This window comes from Salvelinus alpinus, chromosome 37 (genome assembly GCF_045679555.1).
Source record: "Salvelinus alpinus chromosome 37, SLU_Salpinus.1, whole genome shotgun sequence".
Lineage (NCBI taxonomy): Eukaryota > Metazoa > Chordata > Actinopteri > Salmoniformes > Salmonidae > Salvelinus > Salvelinus alpinus.
Genome location: NC_092122.1, coordinates 17,427,851 through 17,451,631, shown reverse-complemented (window position 1 = coordinate 17,451,631; position 23,781 = coordinate 17,427,851). Strand labels below are relative to the sequence as shown.

The following is a 23,781-nucleotide window of genomic DNA, read 5'->3' as shown; positions in this document are numbered from 1 at the left end:
CGAGCCATCACAAACCTCCACCAGAAGCTAAGGAGTGGGCTTGAATCAAAACATCATCCCAACCAAAGCCAATAGAACCTCATCCCAACATTAGGAGAACCTTGTCCCAATGCAGAAACACACACACTTTAACATAGTCCAATACTGCAACTCTATCCACAGAAGGACAGGGGCTGTGTTCAGGAGGGCCCTAGACTTACTACAGCTCTAGAGGTTACATAGGGGCTGTGTTCAGGAGGGCCCTAGACTCACTACAGCTCTAGAGGTTACATAGGGGCTGTGTTCAGGAGGGCCCTAGACTCACTACAGCTCTAGAGGTTACATAGGGGCTGTGTTCAGGAGGGCCCTAGACTCACTACAGCTCTATAGAGGTTACATAGGGGCTGTGTTCAGGAGGGCCCTAGACTCACTACAGCTCTAAAGGTTACATTTCCCTTATAGTTCTACGTTTTCCCAAGTCACTCCCTGTTCCCACAGATATAACAAGTGGGTTGTTCTCGAAGTTCAAAGGTCAGTCTGAGGGCCTGACTGGTGAACCCTTAGGGTCAAATTACGTCACACGACCTGGCAGGCATCATGTGACCCCCTGCAGGGTTCACAGGAGCTGACACGAGGTCAGAGGTCACCACAGGGTGAAAGGTTAAAGAGAGGAACTCTGAATGAGAGAAAGATGAGAGAAGGAGTCTTCTGGAATACAGACATCCAGGAAGACAAACATCCATAGGATGAGACAGGGGGGAGGAAGGGAGGGGTAGTCACGCACATCCCCACATGGGTCATACACGACAGACGTGGTGACGAGGCCATTCATCAGACAGACGTGTGTGTGTGTGCGCGCACTTCCTTGTGTGTTTTCAGGTGCTCCTCGTAAAACATTAGGAGGGCCAGAATGGGCACATAAACCGAACACACACAGACACACAGAGAGAAAATGCAAACAGAGGAAGGAGAGTGAGGTAAATGACCCTCCCCCCAGGAACCACGGTGATAGAATAGTCCTTCCCAGGCAGAACTCACTACAATGGACCGTCTGGACCTAGAGGAGTGGGACCAGTCCACATTCTGTCAAACGAAGGGGGGGCAGGGAGGGGTGTGGACAAGACAGGAAAATAACAACATTTAAAGAACAGCCATTTAAAGAACAATGCTTTAACATCCAAAAGGAACACATCTAAGCACAGTATCAGTTAGTCTGTGATCATGAAGAGGTGTCTTGTGATAAACGTTGCTCTTCATTTAGTGTTATGTTGATGTGGAGTTTGTGTTATGGTCCTTTTAAATGCTCTTCTTCTAGCACTACGAACATCGATTTCTGAAGAGATTCTACCTCACTCAAATGCTTGTTTTTAATTACTGAATGAACCTACATAAAGTAACTCTGGATAAGAGCGGGTGCAAAATCAGTATTCCTCAATCCATACCAGGGGGCACATATTTGCTCTAGACCAGCACTAACACACCTGACTCAACACTCCAACTTCCCATTGGCGATAAAGTGTAGCACGGTACAGAGTAATATAGAAAAATAATTGTGTCTGTTCCATATCTTGCTTTTCCATCTTTTGTTTTGTAACATGGTTTGACACCAACAGAATAATACTCCATGCCCTTATGTTGTGACAGCGCTATCAGTTCCTCTTGGATAGAGCCTGGTTACGATCTGCGCATTGAAGACAAGGTCACTATTCGGTACAACCTGACAGACAGGTTTGGTGTCTGTCTGTGTGTGTCCTATCAAATGACAGAAAAACGCAGGGAAGATTGCACACTCTGTCACAACGGGCTTTTGTGTGGTACGACACGTCACAGTATGTCCTTACTATATCTCTAAGTAAAACTCTACGAATGGCTTGACGAACTCAATGCACTTTAAAATGACTAAAACCAAATTGAAACAGTGTAGAAAATATAATGGATCTATATTCATCGTTTCTTGACGGGCCAGCTCGCTAATAATCACTGTGCACAGTCAATGGACCTACATTCATATAGTTTCTTGACCTTCCAGCTCGCTAATAATTACTAGACATTCAGGGAGCATAAAATGTATTTAAAAAAACGTTTAGGGGATAGATGTGGCTGTGGCGGTCACGAAATTTCATCAGCCGGTGATTGTCAAGCAAATAACTACCGGTCTCACGGTAATTGACTGTTAATTAACATAAACGCGTTTAGCATCTCCTGGCTTCCACACATAGCCTACAAGCCACTGATGCAGACCTTCAGAACATATACATTTTAAAAAGTCTAATAAACCCATGTAATATAGCCTGCACCTTCACAATTAAACCATTATTTATGTTAGACAGGTCTAAAGAAGCATGATATGAAGAACATTTTTAACAGAATAGCATACTCCGAGTTGTCCGTATGTTAGGTCCTGATCTGGCTATGCCAAATGGGTGTTGGCTACACTAGTTCATTTAACAGACAATATTTGCTTAGAATTCCATGGTATTATTTTATAGTATGAAGAATACAATTGAACAAAGCTGAATAAAATAGAAAGGATATTCTCTCCAAGCGATGAGGGAGTGCGCACATGCGGCTATTCTGTGTTGAGCTGTTAACAAAGAAACAGGTATTCCTATATGCTTAATTTAGAGTTATTAATGTAACTTGTTCTACAAATGTTGGGCTATATGTTTTGATTTTTAAATACATTGTAAGGTCGCATGACGCGACTCTAATGATGGTTTGAAAAAAGTTGCTCGAAAGGAATGTGCTGCTTTGTTTTTTGCGCAATTTGACAAGCACTTGATAATGCATAGAATTTCATGGTGGCATCCCCTTTGTGTGGCCGTAATGCACCCCCAAAAAATCCATGCCTTTTGCATTGTGCCCTTCTCCCGGAGGGCTGCGCGCTCCATCATGTGATCGGTTCTTTCTCAGAGGCTACAAGTGAAGAAAGACACATGGGAGACGCAACAGCGCACATCCTTATCCAATTCCGAGCTGCATATTGAAGATATTGGAACTGTCCACATTTACTTTGTCAGCCAACAAGATGAGTAGGCCTAACGAACAGCAAAAGCACTAGTCTATGTCAATCTACTATCCCCCATAGTACAAAAGTTGACCTATTCTATTCTGTGCGAGAAATATATATTACAAACATAGTCTGGGACAGTTGTGGGATGCGATAGATCGCAAATTAATACAACCACTAGCATTAAAAAAAACTTTTTACACAACGTTGAGCTATTTCTTCACATTATAAGCACAAAAAATGTGCACATGGTAGTACGCTATAAGCGCAAATGTTCCATTAGCAATGTGCTTAATATTAGGAAAGTTAAAAAATATATATAGTAGGCCTAGCCTATAGAAAGGTAAGTCTCTTTTTAGTAGAGGTCATCACCGTTTTCTCGCAATTGCATAGCCTATTGAAATGTTGCGCAGCATGAGCTCATGGGCTCTCAAGTGTTTGATTTGATATCACATTTGCATTGATGTCAGAGTGATTAGAGGGACAATAGAGTGCTGAATACCAGGCAGTTAGCAAGTTTGGTAGGCTACTAATGCCATCAGCAGCATCAGAGCTTGGAGATCCTTATTACTGTGACTAAACGATCACGTGGAATTTGACTGCGTGACGGTAATACGGTCACCGCAACAGATCTAAATCGGGGACTATTTTTTTTTTAAATTCTGACGACATGGAAATAGCATTTTCAGCACGACCCTTCGGACCTCGAAGACAGAGTGCAGCCCCCAAGGCAAAATTACTTAGACACCCCTGACCTAGAGGGAGAAATGGCGGAGTGGGAAGAGTAGTTCCAATGGAATCTTTCCACGGAGCCATAAATCTTGTTGAGTTATTAATTCCAATGTAATAACTTCTCTGCCTCACCATGTCAGTGAACGAGTTTGAGGTACACTGAGCCACTCTCTCTCTCCCATTTCCTCAATACGTGTACCTCAAACTGGGGCCAGTTCATTGGAGCTAAACCCCTCTGTCTCTCTCCCATCCTTCTCACTCATCCCCGTACCTCAAACTGGGGCCAGTTCATGGGCATGCCAGGACCGTGGTTGGAGCGGAACCACTTGAGGTCCTCCTCAGCATCAGCAGCAGAGATAGTGTCCTCCAACGTGTGGTAGACTGTCTGGAATCTAGAGAGGGAGAGAAGAGGAAGACAGGAGAGCGAGAGAAAGAAAGAGAGAAAGAGAGCGAGAGGGTACATCAGCATTTCCCTAATGATGGATGGTGAACCATGTCCAATCCCAAATCCCCCCCTCTAGGTAGATCTGGGTTGTAGAGCCTCAAATCCAAATGGACCCTTATCACCTACTCCCTAACCACTCCTGTAGATATAAGAGGACTGAATAGCAGCCAATCAGAAGGAAAATAAAGCTATGAAGCTTAGGATGCAGAGGCTAGGGGTCCATTTGGAATTGATATGGAGAGGTGGAGGGGTCTTACTCATCATTGGTGGAGAGGTGGAGGTGTCTTAGCCTACCTGTGGATGTGTCATAGCCTACTTGTGATTGGTGGAGAGGTGTAGGAGTCTTACTTGTGATTAGTGGAGAGGTCGAGGTGATGCTTGACTTCCAGCAGAAGTGCTTTGAAGAAGGTGATGCGTTTGTCCTCAAACTGCTGCCATTGTTCAAACACCTGCTCCATGTTCTCCATGTACTGGGGAGTCACCTTGTCCAGCTCCTCCAGAGACTTCTCATAGCGCTCCTTAGTCTGGAACCCAGAGGATCATACAGGGAAGCACACACACACAGCTGAAACATTTGCTCCATATTGTCAGGATACTCAAATGGTCACAGAGTCACATTCCAGCTATGACACGCAACATAGAGACATAAAACACATGTCCACGCAGAGATGATTTTACACCAGCGTAACCCCCCCCCCCTACCTTCTCCATCTCCTGCTGGCACTTCTCCACCTTGTCCTGCAGTTTCTTCTGGGCCTCAGGGTTGCTGTTGTTCTCCAGCTTGCTGTTGTTCTCCCGGCTGGTGGCCAGCTTCTCTTCCTTACAGGCCCCGTGGTACGCCTTCTTCATCGTCTCCATCTGCCATATGGCACAGAGAAGGTAAGGTACAGCGGTTAATATCATGCTTATGTAGCCAATGGATAACCAAGTTAGCATCGCGCAGTAGCTAAGTGACTTTTCAATATGATTCCACCCTTACAGTGGTAGACACAAGCTTAGGAACAAGACCAGCTCTAGCCTTTTGGGGGCCATAAGCAAGATATGTCTGGGGGCCCCCTACCTCGCAGGCAAAACATTTAGTGGCCCACCTCTTGGCAGTGGAGAGAAATGTGTAGTTTTAAAAGAGCCACTGAACACGCCGATTGGCTCGTGTTTTTCTGTTGCTCATTAGAAAAACAAGCTTTCAGTCTTGGAGGTGTGTTTCCTGACCGATTCTGCAATTGGTTAATGGTGTTTGTCCCCCATGAGATACTGTAGACACGGAAGCCTATTTCACTTCCTTAAAATCCCCAGAATTAATCTAAGACAACTCAAGAAATCTGTAATTCATTTTGACGTTTTGGCAGAGGATGTTTAAGTTGCGCAATTTTTACATCTAAGGTGTTTGGTTAAGTATTTGTTAAGTAAAAGAAATGTGCAACATGTTGTCTCATGTAAACAAAAACGGAGCTGCTGGGCAGGTGTGTCTCACTGTATGCTATTGAATAGAGCGCAAACACCGCAGCTGTTCACCCCATGTTAGTGGCCAAACGGACATCGTCAAATCAAAACCCAACCTTCATTTACCGGTTGTGACGTACGGATCTTCCAACCTTCGTTTTAGATGAGACTATTATCATATTTACACTTTGTAGTATTTACAGTTTTTGATACTAGAATAACTGTTTGACTCATATCGATGCCATATCGAGACCGTTTTCAAAGGGATTCGTTGCCATTCTACACATTTTGCCATGGGGCGGGAATAAAACCCTCCAAAAAGTGTCTGCTTATGTGGCTTATTGGCTTGGCTGACACTGCTAAGGAACAATGCTTTTTCAAAAGAATAAAGGAGAGAGGAATGGTGACGGGGGGTCTTTGAAAGGCAAGAGAATACCATGATTAAGTCAAGGTAACAAAATAATACGATAATGAAAGTCAAAGACTAAGCACCCAATTCAGACTGGTAAACAAAGAGGTGGAAACTAAAATAGACTTAGGAAAAACTCTGGCGATTGGCAAAACCTGTCCAACTAACAGCTGGGTTTTGATTCAATCTACATCAAATGGAAAGCGGAAGCCTTCTTCCGCCATTTTTAGGGAATGAGAGAAGTGGACAAGGCCATTAGTTCCTGTTCTTTGGGACAGGGATAGAGTGACAGCAATGTTCTTCTCCCACTTATCATGTGATCTCTGAAAAAGGCCACTTAGCCAAAGAACAGAGTCTGCCATTGGCTCTGATTATATCATAGAACGTAAGCTCTGTCTGTCTCTGTGTGTGTGTCTGTGTGTCTGTGTGAGAAAGATAGAGTGAGGCAGAGTGTGAGATTAAATATGGAATGTGTTCTATCAGTGTTATTGTTTGTGTGCGTATGTGACAAGAATGAAACATGAGAGAGTGTGGTAGACAAGGCCATTCCACCCGCTTCTTTGAAGACAGTTAGCCCATTTCCATCTCCTCTCTCTCTATTGGCTTACTGTCTGGCCCTCAAGTACATGAATTAACTCCTTGACTCAAGTCACACATACTGCACTAATCTGTCACCGGCCAATGACAACAGGAAGAGGCTTATTGTACATATCTCACACACATACACCAGCCAGGAAGACTCAGATTGCGAAACTGGTACACTACAAACTACAGCCCGGTAAACAGCTTACTAAAATGACGACAGAAAAAAAAAGGACTGTTCCAGAACTCCCAGGTCAGAGAAGTGACGTCAGACATCATTTGAGTGTGTGTGTATGTGTTGGTTTGTGCAAGTAGGAGTATGTGTGTGTCTGTGTATTAGCAGAACAGAAGCTGCAGTTCATCTGCACTACTACTAGCCAAAAGCACAGCAGAGCAGCCCAGTGTATTTCCCACACCATAACAAATCAAGGCGCCGCAGAGAAACTGAGCGCCGGTTCGACACGCAATGGCCCTCCCTTTCTCAGCAGCTGCCTGTGTGGCCAGTGTAAAGTTACACGCCACTGCTTCCTATGAATGGCCAACACTAATGAAATAGCCAGTTTATATAGAAAATGAAATGTTAGTCTAAAAGAAAATGTGAGATAATGTCTAGATGCTTTTTAAAGTGGAGATCTAGTTGATAAATTGCCTGGCTGGGCTGATGAGACAGTGGATTGCGCAGTCAGATGGAACATAGAAAACAGGCATTCTAACATCATAGATTAGACCGTGGTAACTTGTGGATTATAAACTGGGTGGTTTGAGCCCTGAATGCCGATTGGCTGAAAGCCATGGTATATCAGACCGTATACCATGTGTATGACAAAACATTTATTTTTACTGCTCTAATTACGTTGGTAATCAGTTTATAACAGCAATAAGGCTCCTCAGGTGTTTGTGATATATGGCCAATATACCACGGCTAAGGGTGGTGTCCATGCACTCCGTGTCGCGTTGTGTCAAAGAACAGCCCTTAGCCGTGGTATATAGGCCATATAACACCCCCTCGGGCCTTATTGCTTAAATAGACCCCGGCTGGAATGTGGTTTAAACGAATCAGCATTCAGGATTAGACCCACCGTTGTATAAATAGCCCTAATGGCCTGTTTGTTGTACAACATAGCAGCTAGTCCAGGAGAGAAGGAGCTGCAAACAGCAAGTCAGTGATGTGTGTCCAAGTGAACTGAGGGGTGATGGGAATAATTGTGGTGGCTATTGCAGACATCAACAGACTGATAAATGCAGGGTAAAGCTGATGTGTATGTATGTGTGTTTCTTTACATCTGAGCTGGTTGGTTCTGTGTTCGTGTGTGTGTATATATATATATATATATTGTCTGCGTGCGTAATGTCTGCCTGTGTGTGTGTGCCTGTACGTATTGTCTGCGCGTGTGTGTGTGCCTGTACGTATTGTCTGCGCGTGTGTGTGTGCCTGTACGTATTGTCTGCGCGCGTGTGTGTGCGCCTGTACGTATTGTCTGCGCGCCTGTACGTATTGTCTGCGCGCGTGTGTGTGCCTGTACGTATTGTCTGCGCGCGTGTGTGTGCCTGTACGTATTGTCTGCGCGTGTGTGTGTGCCTGTACGTATTGTCTGCGCGTGTGTGTGTGCCTGTACGTATTGTCTGCGCGTGTGTGTGTGCCTGTACGTAATGTCTGCGCATGTGTGTGTGCCTGTACGTAATGTCTGCGCATGTGTGTGTGCCTGTACGTATTGTCTGCGCGTGTGTGTGTGTGTGCCTGTACGTATTGTCTGCGCGCGTGTGTGTGTGTGCCTGTACGTATTGTCTGCGCGCGTGTGTGTGTGTGCCTGTACGTATTGTCTGCGCGTGTGTGTGTGCCTGTACGTATTGTCTGCGCGTGTGTGTGCCTGTAGGTATTGTCTGCGCGTGTGTGCCTGTACGTATTGTCTGCGCGCGTGTGTGTGCCTGTACGTATTGTCTGCGCGCGTGTGTGTGCCTGTACGTATTGTCTGCGCGTGTGTGTGCCTGTAGGTATTGTCTGCGCGTGTGTGTGCCTGTAGGTATTGTCTGCGCGTGTGTGTGCCTGTACGTATTGTCTGCGCGTGTGTGTGCGCGTGTGTGCCTGTACGACTCCCCAACCTCTTTCAGTTTCTTGGCCCAGGGTTTCTGGGCCTTGCGGAAGCCGTCGTCAGCCTCCTTGGTCTCCTTGAAGCCTCCGATCATCTGTTTGTGGTAGTAGTCCCTCTGCCACACCTTGAGCTTCTCAAAGTCCTCCCCCATCAGCGCCGCCTTCACCTCCATGTGGAGCTCGCTCACCTTCTCCGCCTCCGTGCACAGGGCACCCCACGCCCGCTCCAGGGTCCCGTACTGAGGGCCTAGGGATGCACATGATTTGATAACACGCACATGCATGCTTACGGTGATGGAGAGTGCAGTACTGAGAGTCCAGAGTGGTGATGGGAACAGAGGGGTAAAGGAGTGGAACACACACACCTGTCTGCAGTGCTTGGACCACTGAAGTGTGTGTGTGTGTGTGTGTGTGTTTGCGCCTACCTTTCTCTATAAGCTGTCTCCAGCGTTTGGACCACTCTGTGAGCTGCTGTGCGTAGGACTTCTCGATGCGCGCCCGCTCATGGAGACAGTTCATCAGGTCGTTACACAGGCGACTGCCATCGTCCACCCGCCTCACTGTCCGCTTGTAGTTCCCCACCTGGGAGAGAGAGAGGAAGGGAGAGAGAGGGAGGGAGAGATACTTGGAGTTATGGGGAGGGGGGGCAGGTGAGAGGGTGTGTGTGTGGCAGAGTGGGAGATGTGAGTGTACGGCTACGTGCATATCATATAATGACATATGTTTGTTAATTGTATGTTTTTCAGTGTGTGTGTGTGTGTTATACTGTATGTTGTCTACTGTCTGACCTCCCAGAAGCTGTCACTGGAGACGTCGACCATGGAGTCATCGTAGGAGCCGGACATGGCTGCTGCCCTCAGTACCCACAGTCCTCAGGGGCTGAAACACACAGTCAATAACACCATTACACACAGCAGACTGGCTGTTATAAAGACTGGCTGTTAGACTGGCTGCAGGGGACAGGACAGCACTGAGTCTTAAAAAAAGTGCTATTTTTATTGCATTAAAAAAACGTTTTACTTTCTACCCTAGCTGGGTCTTCCTTAGGTCCTGTCTGTCTGTCCATTCTTTCCAAGGGCACTGGGATGTGCTGACAGCGTCTGGTGTTCTACCACGTGTAGAGAGCCCTGTGTGGGGCAGACTTAATACCCTGATCCCCTGGCTTCAGCACGGCCTAGTGGGGCTACTAGCCTACGTACCGTAGGAACGAACACTCACAAGAGACAGACACACAACTAGCCTACTCATTTTTCTCCATGAGTAGGAAAAAGGGTATGACAGTGAGAGAGAAAACCGAAGACAGAAAGAGATTTCACAGGCTGACTTTAAATCAGTCCGTCACACACACACAATTTAGTTTCACTACAATCATATGACACGAAGTGGCAGCTGGGAGCAGAGCGTCATTCTGTTGTGTGTTCTCAGTCAACTAGTAAAAGCCCGTTATCATAAAACGCTCCAAACAACACCCAGGCAACTTAATTATCACGCTGTCACTGTGACACTCCTGAGTAATGCTGAACTGGGACCACGGCCAAAGATATGATCTGAGAGAGAAAGAATTAACAAGAGGGGCAACAGAGCGAGACAGATAGGAGTGTGTGCAATCTGTAATCTGGTGTGAATCTAAACAGCAGGTGAGTGTCTTCACCCATTTCAAAAACCTTACAGCCTGAAAAACAACAACACACAGCTCTGTGCAGGGTGGCACAGAGGGCCTAGTGTGTGTGTGACTTATCTGTCGTTTTAGCACACACTGTGGGGAGCTTCCGTTTGCTGAGTGACATGGGAGCGGAACTCCACTGACAGAAAGACCTCTGTTCCTCTCCTCCTTCATCCTCCTCTACCCCCCTCTGTCTGCTTTCTCTCTAAATCACTGCTCTATCTTCAGCTTCCAAGTAGGCCCCTGATCCTCTCGCCATCTCTTCATGATTGTGTGTAAGATAGTGTGTGTTTCCTGGCGGTCAGTGGCCCATGTCCTCCAAACCACAGCTAGGGCTGAAGGACAGAGAGAGGGTTGTTGTGGCTGGAGGGAGGAGGGGGGGACCACAGACAAGAGTGGCTTTCACAACACTTGACCAACACATGCTCTCTGTTGTGCTTTTCTAGTACACACACACACACACACACACACACACACACACACACACACACACACACACACACACACACACACACACACACACACACACACACACACACACACACACACACACACACACGGCTAGATGGGCAACACACTGCACTGATTTCAGTGCTGCTCATATTCAAGTGGTGTGAGGGTAATGACCGTGTGAGGAGAAGAGTTTCATCGACAGAGAGAGGTTGATGATCTCAGACCTATTTAACATGTCCCACACTGTAACAAATGCTGAACTGCAAATCAGAAGATGTGGAATCTGTATTTAGTGGCGCAGCGGTCTAAGGCACTGCATCTCAGTGCAAGAGGCGTCCCCGTAGTCCCTGGTTAGAATCCAGGTTGCATCACATCCGGACATGATTGGGAGTGCCATAAGGCGGCGCACGATTGGCCCAGCATCATCCGGGTTCGGCCGGGGCAGGCCGTCATTGTAAATAAGAATGTTCTTAATTGACTTGCCTAGTTAAATAAAAGGTTAAAAAAAGGACCAATGAAAAGAAAGCCCCTGGGCCAGACAACATTAGTGGTGTCCTACTAAAGGGTTACCATAAGTCCCTGGGCCAGACAACATTAGTGGTCTCCTACTAAAGGGTTACCATAAGTCCCTGGGCCAGACAACATTAGTGGTGTCCTACTAAAGGGTTACCATAAGTCCCTGGGCCAGACAACATTAGTGGTCTCCTACTAAAAGGGTTGCCATATCAACTGTCAGGTGTTTTCTGTGAGCTTTTCCTCACTCTCTGGCAGAACACTCCATCACAGCAATATGGAAATCGTCCACCATATGCCCAGTAACTAAAAAGAGCAACCTCTCCTGCAACAATGACTACCGCCCTGTAGCTTCAACATCTGGTGATGAAGAGCTTTGAAAGGCTGATTCTACAAAAGGAGGTATGCTGTTATACAGAGCCTCTCCAGTTTGCTTACAAGCGGCACAGGGGTGTTGATGATGCAGTTCTGTCCCTACTGCACTGTGCCCACAACCACCTGGAGAAGCCCAAGACATACGTCAGGATGGTATTTGTGCATTTCTCTAGTGCCTTTGATACAGTCCAGCCTCACTTAATGGTTCAAAAGTTCCAGAACATGAATGTCGATATTCTGGGTCGATTTTCTGGGTCCTCTCCTTCCTGACAAATAGAGAACGGCTGGTCAGATTCAATGGTCACTGCAGCTCTTCCAGAACCATCTGTACAGGATCACCGCAAGGCTGTGTCATCTGGCCTGTTTTATTCACCCTGTATACATAGGACTGTAGGAGCTCAGACCCAGAGATGATGTTCATTAAGTACTCAGATGACACAGTAATTATGGGACACAGCAGGCAACTCATATAGAGCTCTCCCATTCAAATCCATCAAACTCCTTAAATCTTTGATGTGAGCGCACACACACACACACAGAATGCTGCTTATCCTTTATACCCTACATGTTTGTGTTATGTATCTTGTACGTACCATTCATTACCACATATGAAACACACTCCCAGGAAATAAAAGTTGTTTGAATTGAACACACACCAGAAAAAGGGCCACCAGAGGAATCATAGATCTTCCTGTGCCCTCTCTCAGCTGCTGCTGTCCATCACTCACCAAATCGCTGCCATGACAACCATGGAACACAGCAGGGCATGGAATGGACCACAACATTCTACAGCTGAGCTAATCCTGTTTGTAACTTTATAAAAAATAAACAGAGCACTGTTTGTGGACCTGGTGGATCCATTGACACAATGTCTGATCAGTGCCTGTTCAGTGGCTTCTATAAAGCATATTATTGTATCGACTCGACACCTTTCATGGAGCATACAAATGGAGCAAACCCTTTCATTGAGCAAACAGCCTACATTTCTATACTGCTACTATACCGCTAACTAACCTAACAGAAACTAAGAGCTGGCTAGTGGCTACAACAACAGACTTCCTAACGGAAGAGAACTCTGTATAGGTTGCCAGGTAGCCTAGTGGTTAAGAGTGTTGGGCCAGTAACTGAAAGGTCACTGGTCCAAATCCCAGAGTGGTCCTTGAGCAAGGCACTTCAGCCTAATTGCTTCTGTAAGTTGCTCTGGATAAGACTGTCTAATAAATGACGTAACGTAAAGGTATAGAGAAGATTGCAAAATGAACCCACAGCCAACTAGTACAAACCAAATAAATATTAGATCAGTTTGGATTCTTAGTCAATTTGCAGTCTACAAATTATTTGTAATTATGTTACGGCCCCCGAACTCACTCAAGAAACATAAAAAAAATTAAAATAAAGATTCTGAATCTAGTCGGTGAACCCTGAAATAGAGGCATTCAGTCTCCATTTAAGTATTTATTTTTATTTTTTAAATGCGCTTCGGAGAGATGTATCATTTTTTGTATTTTTTTTTGCCTGAGCAACCTCCTGGTGGCAGAGCATTCCATGATGATATTGCGCTATAACTGATCGAAGCATTAAATCCGTTTTCTTTGGTTTGGGTCCCGTGAAGAAACCCATAGACATATCCCCTGACCCTAACCCATAGACATATCCCCTGACCCTAACCCATAGACATATCCCCTGACCCTAACCCATAGACATATCCCACTAGAAAACACCACTATCTGAAGTGTATGCAAATAGATCATACAAGTGGTTAGGAATTTTCTAAACAAATGTAAAAAAAAAAATAAAAAAAACTTCAACCGTCAACCAGAAAAAAATCATCATGCATGTTGTTGATATTTGTTCTGTTTTTAGTTAAGGCCAAGGCGTGCTGCTCAGTTTTGAGCCAGCTGCAGCTTTGCTAGGTCTTTTCTTTGCTGCAACCTGACCATATCACCGGACAGTAATCAAGATGCACAAGACCAGAGCCTGAACAAAAATTTAAAGTGTTGATCCCATGTTTCACGAGCTGAAATAAAAGATCCTAGAAATGTTCCATATGCACAAAAAGCTTATTTCTCAAAAATGTTGGTACCGTGACGATATCCAGAGGCCCATTGTCGTGCCATCACCTCATGTTTCAGCATGATAATGCATGGGCCCATGTCGCAAGGATCTGTACACAATCCTGGGAGCTGAAAATGTCCCAGTTCTTTCATGGCCTGCATACTCAAACATACTCACCCATTGAGCATGGTTGAGATGTTGGGTCGTCACACCAGATACTAAATCTTTGAAAATTGTTGCATGTTGCGCTTATGGGGAACATCGCTGCACAGGTATTTTCAGGTCTCTCCAAAGATGTTCGATCGGGTTCAAGTCCAGGCTCTGGCTGGGCCACTCATGGACATTAAGAAACTTGTCCCAAAGCAACTCCTGCGTTGTCTTGGCTATGTGCTTAGGGTCGTTGTCCTGTTGGAAGGTGAACCTTTGGCCTAGTCTGGAGCAGGTTTTCATCAAGGATCTCTCTGTACTTTGCTCCATTCATCTTTCCCTCGATCCTGACTAGTCTCCCAGTCCCTGCCGCTGAAAATAATTCCCACAACATGATGCTGCCACCACCATGCCTCACCGTAGGGACGGTATTGGCCAGGTGATGAGCAGTGTCTGGTTCCTCCAGATGTGACGCTTGGCATTCAGGCCAAAGAGTTCCATCTTGGTTTCTTCAGACCAGAGAATCTTGTTTGTCATGGTCTGAGAGTCCTTTAGGACTAAAGGCCTGATTGGTTGCGTGCTGCAGAGATGGTTGTCCTTCTGGAAGGTTCTCCCATCTCCACAGAGGAACTCCGAAGCTCTGTCTGAGTGACCATCGGGTTCTTGGTCACCTCCCTGACCAAGGCCCTTCTCCCACGATTGCTCAGTTTGGCCGGGCGATCAGATCTAGGAAGAGTCTTGGTGGTTCCAAACTTCTTCCATTTATGGAGGCCACTATGTTCTTGGGCACCTTCAATGCTGCAGACATTTTTTGGTACACTTCGCCAGATCAGTGCCTCGACACAATCCTGTCTCGGAGCTCTACGGACAATTCCTTCCACCTCATGGCTTGGTTTTTGCTCTGACATGCACTGTCAACTGTGGGACCTTATATAGACAGGTGTATGCCAATCAATAGAATTTACCAATCAATAGAATTTACCACAGGTGGACTCCAATCAAGTTGTAGAAACATCTCAAGGATGATCAAAGGAAACAGGATGCACCTGAGCTCAATTCTGAGTCTCATAGCAAAAGGTTGGAATACTTATGTAAATAAGGTATGTTTTTTTATTTTGAATAAATTGGCACAAAAAAAATAATTCTAAACTGTTTTCGCTTTGTCATTTTGGGGTATTGTGCGTAAAAATAATTGAATCCATATATTTTATTTTTTTTAAAGTCTAACGTAACAAAATGTGGAAAAGGGGAACGGGTCTGAATACTTTCCAAATGCACTGTAGTATGAAGCGAGTAAATAGTATTATTTTTGTTGTCTCCTTCTGCCTTGAAAATATTACTTTTTATTTTTATGTTAATGTAATAACTTATGTTGTTCTTGTCTATAACTGTTCTTTCTGTACTCTGTCATGCATATTTTATGTGGTCCCCAGAAATAGTAGCTGCTGCATGTGCAACAGTTAATGGGGATCCTAATAATGTACAAGTTTTCACTCCCTGTTACCTTTACAGACCGAAGGATTGAAAAACAATGAATTGGTTCAAGTGCTCTTTATTAAGAGCTCTCATTTTATTGTGAGGAACTGCAGTGTTATCAAACATTTTTTTCTGTTTTGTCCTCTGTTATGAATGACCCCTTACACTCATGGAATTTGGCCTACATGGATTGGGCCGACCATGGAAGCAATTCATTCCTTTGAATCCTTCGGGGGGAGAGAACACACTTCAGGGAGGAGCAAAAATGGAATTAGGCCCCTAGTGTTGTTCCTGGCAGACTGTTTTGCTCTTCATTTTCACTTGCTTAGTAACCTCGGCCAACTCCAGACCTAAAGCCTGTGACTTGTCTTAATCAATCAATGTGATTTTGTATCATTGAATCTACCTCTGTATGCTATATATGGTTTATTCTCTGGCTGGGAAAATAATTGGAGGTGGTATAGCTCATCTATTTGTTTACTCATCTATCACTGATCAGAAACATTTACCACGCAATAGTGTAGCCTAAATCCAATGTAGGCTTTGTAATGGTGTATATTCAATGGATTTATTCAAATAGACGTCCACCTACATCGGCCCATGTCTACTGCCACTCCTAAACTTGCCGGCATGTGCACAGGAGATTTAAAAGGTTTATCTCGGCAAGAAGGTATTAGGCTCTAAAAAACATTTGTATATTTTTTATTATAGGCAACATACCGTAAAGTCTGTCTGTAAAGGGTATAGGATGTGCGTGTGTCTCTCTCTGTGTGTATCCTCCTAAGAATAGAATTAGGGGTGGTGGTCTTCAAACACCTGCAAACGAGGCCACAGATAAGACGTCGCGCCAAACTGACAACTGCTCAAGTTTCAATTCTTGATGAAGGAAATAGGGAACTAGGCTTACATGTGATGTGATCAAACAGTCATTTCATTTTCAGATATTACTCCAATTACAGTCCAGGTGTACCAAGCATGGTGCAATTCTGCAAATGCCAGCAGCAGAGACATCAAGTTCCAACATTGTCCAATAGCCTCTGATAAACTGAACAAATCTAGGTCTGCGTACAGCATAGGAATACAATGCATTAGGCTACGTGGGGTATAGGCAGCAATGCATTAGGCTACGTGGGGTATAGGCAGCAATGCATTAGGCTACGTGGGGTATAGGCAGCAATGCATTAGGCTACGTGGGGTATAGGCAGCAATGCATTAGGCTACGTGGGGTACAGGCAGCAATGCATTAGGCTACGTGGGGTATAGGCAGCAATGCATTAGGCTACGTGGGGTATAGGCAGCAATGCATTAGGCTACGTGGGGTACAGGCAGCAATGCATTAGGCTACGTGGGGTACAGGCAGCAATGCATTAGGCTACGTGGGGTACAGGCAGCAATGCATTAGGCTACGTGGGGTACAGGCAGCAATGCATTAGGCTACGTGGGGTACAGGCAGCAATGCATTAGGCTACGTGGGGTACAGGCAGCAATGCATTAGGCTACGTGGGGTACAGGCAGCAATGCATTAGGCTACGTGGGGTACAGGCAGCAATGCATTAGGCTACGTGGGGTACAGGCAGCAATGCATTAGGCTACGTGGGGTACAGGCAGCAATGCATTAGGCTACGTGGGGTACAGGCAGCAATGCATTAGGCTACGTGGGGTACAGGCAGCAATGCATTAGGCTACGTGGGGTACAGGCAGCAATGCATTAGGCTACGTGGGGTACAGGCAGCAATGCATTAGGCTACGTGGGGTACAGGCAGCAATGCATTAGGCTACGTGGGGTACAGGCAGCAATGCATTAGGCTACGTGGGGTACAGGCAGCAATGCATTAGGCTACGTGGGGTACAGGCAGCAATGCATTAGGCTACGTGGGGTACAGGCAGCAATGCATTAGGCTACGTGGGGTACAGGCAGCAATGCATTAGGCTACGTGGGGTACAGGCAGCAATGCATTAGGCTACGTGGGGTACAGGCAGCAATGCATTAGGCTACGTGGGGTACAGGCAGCAATGCATTAGGCTACGTGGGGTACAGGCAGCAATGCATTAGGCTACGTGGGGTACAGGCAGCAATGCATTAGGCTACGTGGGGTACAGGCAGCAATGCATTAGGCTACGTGGGGTACAGGCAGCAATGCATTAGGCTACGTGGGGTACAGGCAGCAATGCATTAGGCTACGTGGGGTACAGGCAGCAATGCATTAGGCTACGTGGGGTACAGGCAGCAATGCATTAGGCTACGTGGGGTACAGGCAGCAATGCATTAGGCTACGTGGGGTACAGGCAGCAATGCATTAGGCTACGTGGGGTATAGGCAGCAATGCATTAGGCTACGTGGGGTACAGGCAGCAATGCATTAGGCTACGTGGGGTATAGGCAGCAATGCATTAGGCTACGTGGGGTACAGGCAGCAATGCATTAGGCTACGTGGGGTACAGGCAGCAATGCATTAGGCTACGTGGGGTACAGGCAGCAATGCATTAGGCTACGTGGGGTACAGGCAGCAATGCATTAGGCTACGTGGGGTACAGGCAGCAATGCATTAGGCTACGTGGGGTACAGGCAGCAATGCATTAGGCTACGTGGGGTACAGGCAGCAATGCATTAGGCTACGTGGGGTACAGGCAGCAATGCATTAGGCTACGTGGGGTACAGGCAGCAATGCATTAGGCTACGTGGGGTACAGGCAGCAATGCATTAGGCTACGTGGGGTACAGGCAGCAATGCATTAGGCTACGTGGGGTACAGGCAGCAATGCATTAGGCTACGTGGGGTACAGGCAGCAATGCATTAGGCTACGTGGGGTACAGGCAGCAATGCATTAGGCTACGTGGGGTATAGGCAGCAATGCATTAGGCTACGTGGGGTATAGGCAGCAATGCATTAGGCTACGTGGGGTATAGGCAGCAATGCATTAGGCTACGTGGGGTACAGGCAGCAATGCATTAGGCTACGTGGGGTACAGGCAGCAATGCATTAGGCTACGTGTGGGGTACAGGCAGCAATGCATTAGGCTACGTGGGGTACAGGCAGCAATGCATTAGGCTACGTGGGGTACAGGCAGCAATGCATTAGGCTACGTGGGGTACAGGCAGCAATGCATTAGGCTACGTGGGGTACAGGCAGCAATGCATTAGGCTACGTGTGGTACAGGCAGCAATGCATTAGGCTACGTGGGGTACAGGCAGCAATGCATTAGGCTACGTGGGGTATAGGCAGCAATGCATTAGGCTACGTGGGGTATAGGCATAGTATGCTGTGTGTGAGTGTCTCCTGGCATGTTGAGAAAACAGACTCCCACTAGCTCCAGAACTGGACCGGCTGGGGTTATATGAACCAACATCAAGGGATACAGGGCCCCCTCGGATTGGACAGCTGTCAGCTGCACATAGAAATACAGGTTCCCAGAGTCAGTGAGACAGAGATGGGTCCCCCAGGGAGTAACTGAATGCACATGACCAGTGAACAGCAGCACTGAGGAGCCTGAGACTGGAGGGGCCTGAATCATGACACACTACAGCCCTGCTGCACCCAGAACAAATGCATGACATGAGACTCGACTGACCTTTACCACAGAGACAGAGAGATAGAGAGATAGAGAGACAGAGATATTTGTACAGAGAGATAGAGAGACAGAGAGAGAGGGGGGTGATTGAGAGAGAGAATGTGGGAAATAGAGTGAAACTGAATGAGAATAAAAAGACAGAAAGAGGTGGAAAAAATAACAAAAGATAACAAGAGAATAAGATGAGCGAGAGCGAGCGAGAGAGTTAGTAACAAGGTGATGTGGGAGATGACTGGTAGGCTAAGTCCAAATAGAGAGGATCCTCAGTGTTGGCTAAATGACATGGGTGGACGGCTAAACATAGCCTACCGTCTATGAGTGGGCATCAATTCTTTTCTATTCTATTTCTGAAGCTGACTACTCTCCACAGATAGCCGTTTGCGGTAGACGGACAGTGCTGGAATGCTCTTAGGCAACTCTGGGCTCAGGGCATTGTACTACTGGTTACTGGTCTGAACTCAGCCACACAATCCTGGCAAACAGACCCTGTCCATCCCACTATTCATAGCGTCAGGTCTGTCCTCTTTAGCAGCCCCAGAGAGACAGACAGTGCTCTAATAGAAATCTATAAAAGAGACAGGGACAGTGGGGTACACATGTTAGGATGTTGATCTGTTCATAACTCCACTGCAGGCAATATAGCGAAGCTCACAAGCATGTCATGCACAAGCATGTCTGCTGACAGGCACAAGCATGTCTGTCCTCGAGCAAGGTGTGTGTGTGTGTGTGTGTGTGTGTGTGAGATTGTGTGTGAGTTCTCAAACACAGCCCCAGACAGATCTCACAATCATGCCCTTATAAATAAGCACCTCTCACACAAAGACAGTGGTGTGTATTTAGAGACGGGAGTGTGTGTTCACCACTGTTGTCTGCTCCTGTCCCTGAAACGGAGTTCACACACATCAGACAGCAACAACACATCGCAGGGCATCACTTTAGATAAGAATTTGACATAATCACACATCTCCCCTGCCCATTCTGCCATTAAACTCTGATTTCTGATCAGCCACCCTAGTTTTGCACTAACCTAATACATTATAAGATGAAAAACAAACACTGATCTAGGGCCAGGACGATACCAGTATCGAGATACTCGTTACTATTGTGGCAAGGAAACAAAACACAAAGCAGATTTGACTTCTTTAGGGAAACATCCCTAATGTTGGAAACAAACATCATTATGTTGTCATCCAGAGTCCCATTTATTTATTTTCCAAGTTATAGAACACAATTTGTTACACCAAGTTAACAGACCAAAGAGTTGTCTGCTTCGTGGTTTCCATGGAAACAATGTCACGATACTGATATCGTCACAGCCCTACACTGATCCAGAGTAGTCTACCTCAACACACAATGGCAACAAGTTACCTTGGAGGGGTGTCGTGTCTGATTAGTCTCCCTGTTACAAAAGGAGACACTTCCTTGTTGCCTGCCAGTGACTCACTGACTATGTGAGCAGGGGAGGCCCCAATCACAGATGTTACACACTGTTTGGCCTGACCAGGAAAATAACACTTCCTCTCTTTTGGGTGTGAAGTTAAAAGAGAAGAAAGAAGAACACAGACGCCAGAGTGAGGTCCAGGTCCGAGTAGGAGTGCTGCTGATCTGGGATCAGGTTCCCCCTGTCAATGTATGATTTATTATACTGATCCTTAAATCAGCGCTCCCCAACCAACTCAGTGGCCTTGTGGTAAGAGTGACCACCCTGAGATTGGAAGGTTGGGAGTTTGATCGAGTTATAACAAAGACTGTAAAATGGGACCCAATGCATCTATGCTTGACACTCAGCATTAAGGAGATATAATGGAGGTAAGGTCCTGTGATAGACTAGCATCCTGTCCAGGGGGTGTACTTGTACATCAAGCTGCCTCACGCTACAGAAACAGCAGATAGAATGGAGATAAGGCTCTGTGATAGACTAGCATCCTGTCCAGGGGGTGTACTTGTACATCAAGCTGCCTCACGTTACAAAAACAGCAGATATCTGCCAATGCTCGTGCAAGGCTACCTACCCAAATCAGCACTCCTACTCTGAGACCGTTGATACATATGGCCCCAGAACAAGCCTTAGGGCTGTAGTAGGAGATATCACAAATGTGGAATGGAGCCAAGACCAGCCATACATTGTACAAGTAGGCCTACATGTATACACTAAACCCCAAATGAACCCTGATTAGAAGCCGCTGGCTGAGTCCCAATTCTCCAACCTTCTCCCAAAGTGAGCACTTGAACACCCTTCATGGATTACAGTGAAAACTCCCTCTAGCCAATGCTTTGACCCTTCCAATGCTTTTAAATCCATGACGGGAAGTGTGCTAGTAAGTGCACACTTTTGGAAAAGGGTGGAGAATTGGGACGCAATGCTGAATGTCCTGTTGCTGCCTCTGACCATTGCATGATCAGTTCTTGAGGAGTATTCAGATGTAGGGTTTTAGTGGATCATTGTGACAATTCAGGATTATCTTTTGCTATCTTCCAGGAGGTGATAACATGGCTGCCATTGAATTATCTGTCATTTTGCTGAAATGGCCAAACTTGTCATCTCTATGGTTCTACTCTCTGGCCTTAGTATAGACACAGGCCTGCATAGGGTGAATGTTAGCACTGTTTCTTCAGAGCCTTATCATGGCAACGGAATGTAAAGACAAGGGTACAATTTTGCTACTAGGTCATCAACCGATTAGCAAATGTCCTTCTACTGTAGTCCTGAGGTAGTTTTTTCATAAGAAAAATATATCCGTTTCCATTTCCTTCTTTTGTTTCCTAAAATAATCATGTGTTGAGATGTATTTTGCAATGATTGCTGCCATCCCTACCATATTATGTTAGTTCACAGTGGGACACCATATTTAGAAATCCCTATGGGGGTGTTCTGGAATAGATTGGGTAAACTTCTGACTTGCACACAATCGACTTTAGAGGAGTGAAGTGTTTCCATAGCAACCACAGTTTGTAAACTTGGATTGTTTTTTCACTGTGTCAGTCAGTCAACCTTGTACTCCTTGGTGATGAAGCTGTACATTGCTGCTGTTGATCTCACAATGACCGAACGGGGCTTATAGTGGACCCTCTCTGTATGGCAAACCCTGTCCCCAGTGGGGATCAGTGGATTAGAGTCAAGAACTCAAAGTTGAGAGACTCAAAACTGTGCTCAATGAATGTGTGTAGCCTAGATTCTCTCTACTTGGATAACAAAGTCACTGACACCACCACCAGCAGTCAACCCTACCCAAAAACATTGGACCAAGGGGCAGGCTTAAACAATGGCATTTGTTCCACTCTTACAGGCATTTTCCATGTTAAAGTGCCAACCGAGGGAGACACATAATGGGGGGAAATACTGGATTAAGTGACATCACAGATGCGAGCAGCTTTCTAGTCACTTTCCTGTGGAAGCCCATGTGCTGTGCTGGCATGATGTTAAGGGCCCGGTCACCATAGAAACAAAATGAGTACAATGCCACTCCAACTTCCAGGTGATGAATTATAACAATGATGATGGATGGTATTTTAAATCCTATAGTTTGACAACCCTGTTTTTTAAGCTTTCAAATTATATCAAAATGGATCAGATATGCAAAATGGGTCCAGTCAACTTTGAGAATCTCCATCTCCTGAATGTTTTGGCATTCAGGTCCAAAAAGTCACTTCCATTCCACTTCTCTCAGGGGAAGGTTTGGGGTCAAACTCCTATTTCTAAAATGCATCTTGTTAAAATCAGATTTTAAACCTAAACCACACATTTTGACAGTACCACTTGGCCATTTAGTGTGAACCAATGATTTATATTAGGTGCGAACCAAGGTTTTGTTAAAGTAAAAAAAGTGATTGAATTCATAAGTCAGTTTTAAAGTGAAAACTAACTTGCTTTTTAGATAGAAACTTCTACCCTGTGACAGAAGATCGCTAGACACAGAACATTTGTGGTGATTAGTTGACTCTGAACTTAGACTGCATGAGATGACAGCTGGGTTATCGTTACTTCTGAAGCCTGCCCCGCCCTTCTTTCATCAGTCACCGACGCAAGGGCTGTAGTCAGACAGACAGATCTTGAGCTAACTAAAAGTATACCCTAACAAATACTCCCGATCCAATATTTTAGTTCCCTAGTTAGGGAGTTAAGTCAGCTCGTAAGTAAGCAATTAACTATTATGCTAGTAATAGTTTACTAGGACTAGGTAGCGGGCTAACTAAATCATTAACTGACGTTAGTTAGCTACCTAACTAACTAGGTAGCCATCTACCAGGACTCATAACAAGTAACGTTAACTAGTTAGATCTAACGTTAGCAGTACGGTCGGTAGCTAGCTATGTCAACCATAGTTCGTTAGCTAGCTAACGTTAACTTAGCAGTTTCATACCCCACCTTCCAACTGGTTGGATAGTAGTGGCTAACGTCAGCTAAATAGCTTGCTTCTGGTAATGTTACATAGAAAAACTTTCGTAGTTGCTGTAAAGTTTAAAAACCAAATTCCAAATGAACAAAATAGGTATTAGATATAGCTGGACATGCTATCACTTTACCTTGAAGAGTTCCGCTCCTCTTGAGAGACCCGAATCAATGAATAAATTAGCTGTATTTAGCTGGCTAACTAACCTTTTACCAGTTTTTTTTCTTACCAGCAACAGGAGCCGCAGCATCAACGCACCCACCATCTTTTCCGGTATGCAAAATAGAAAACCTTCAAAATAATAGTTGAAATTTCAAGAACCGCAAACAAAATTAATATATGGCCACTGATATTGTTTAGAAAACGGCAGCCCTGCCACTTGTTTTGGTATACAGCTGAGGGATGGGGAAATGTAATCCCCTCTCAAATTCAGAGTGCTCTGACACAGTCCGTG

At 45.5% G+C, this 23,781-nt stretch overlaps 1 protein-coding gene across 6 annotated transcripts in view; it reads right to left on the bottom strand.

Annotated features, from left to right (window-relative positions):
• Positions 1–23,594, bottom strand: part of LOC139565983 (protein kinase C and casein kinase substrate in neurons protein 2-like) — a 35,152-nt gene extending 11,558 nt beyond the window's left edge. For 2 of the 6 annotated variants that reach the window (XM_071386750.1, XM_071386754.1), the window contains exons 1-8: positions 23,461–23,570; positions 9,475–9,565; positions 9,112–9,268; positions 8,698–8,933; positions 4,869–5,024; positions 4,515–4,690; positions 3,993–4,113; positions 1,018–1,062 (exon numbers count right to left, since the gene is read on the bottom strand). In XM_071386750.1, the coding sequence (XP_071242851.1) occupies positions 1,018–1,062; positions 3,993–4,113; positions 4,515–4,690; positions 4,869–5,024; positions 8,698–8,933; positions 9,112–9,268; positions 9,475–9,531 (948 nt within the window). In that variant the 5' untranslated portion in view covers positions 9,532–9,565; positions 23,461–23,570. Of the gene's footprint in view, positions 1–1,017; positions 1,063–3,992; positions 4,114–4,514; positions 4,691–4,868; positions 5,025–8,697; positions 8,934–9,111; positions 9,269–9,474; positions 9,566–23,460 lie in introns of all 6 variants that reach the window. The other 4 variants (XM_071386751.1, XM_071386756.1, XM_071386752.1 and 1 more) reach the window with 4 other exon arrangements.
• Positions 23,595–23,781: the final 187 nt, after the last annotated feature.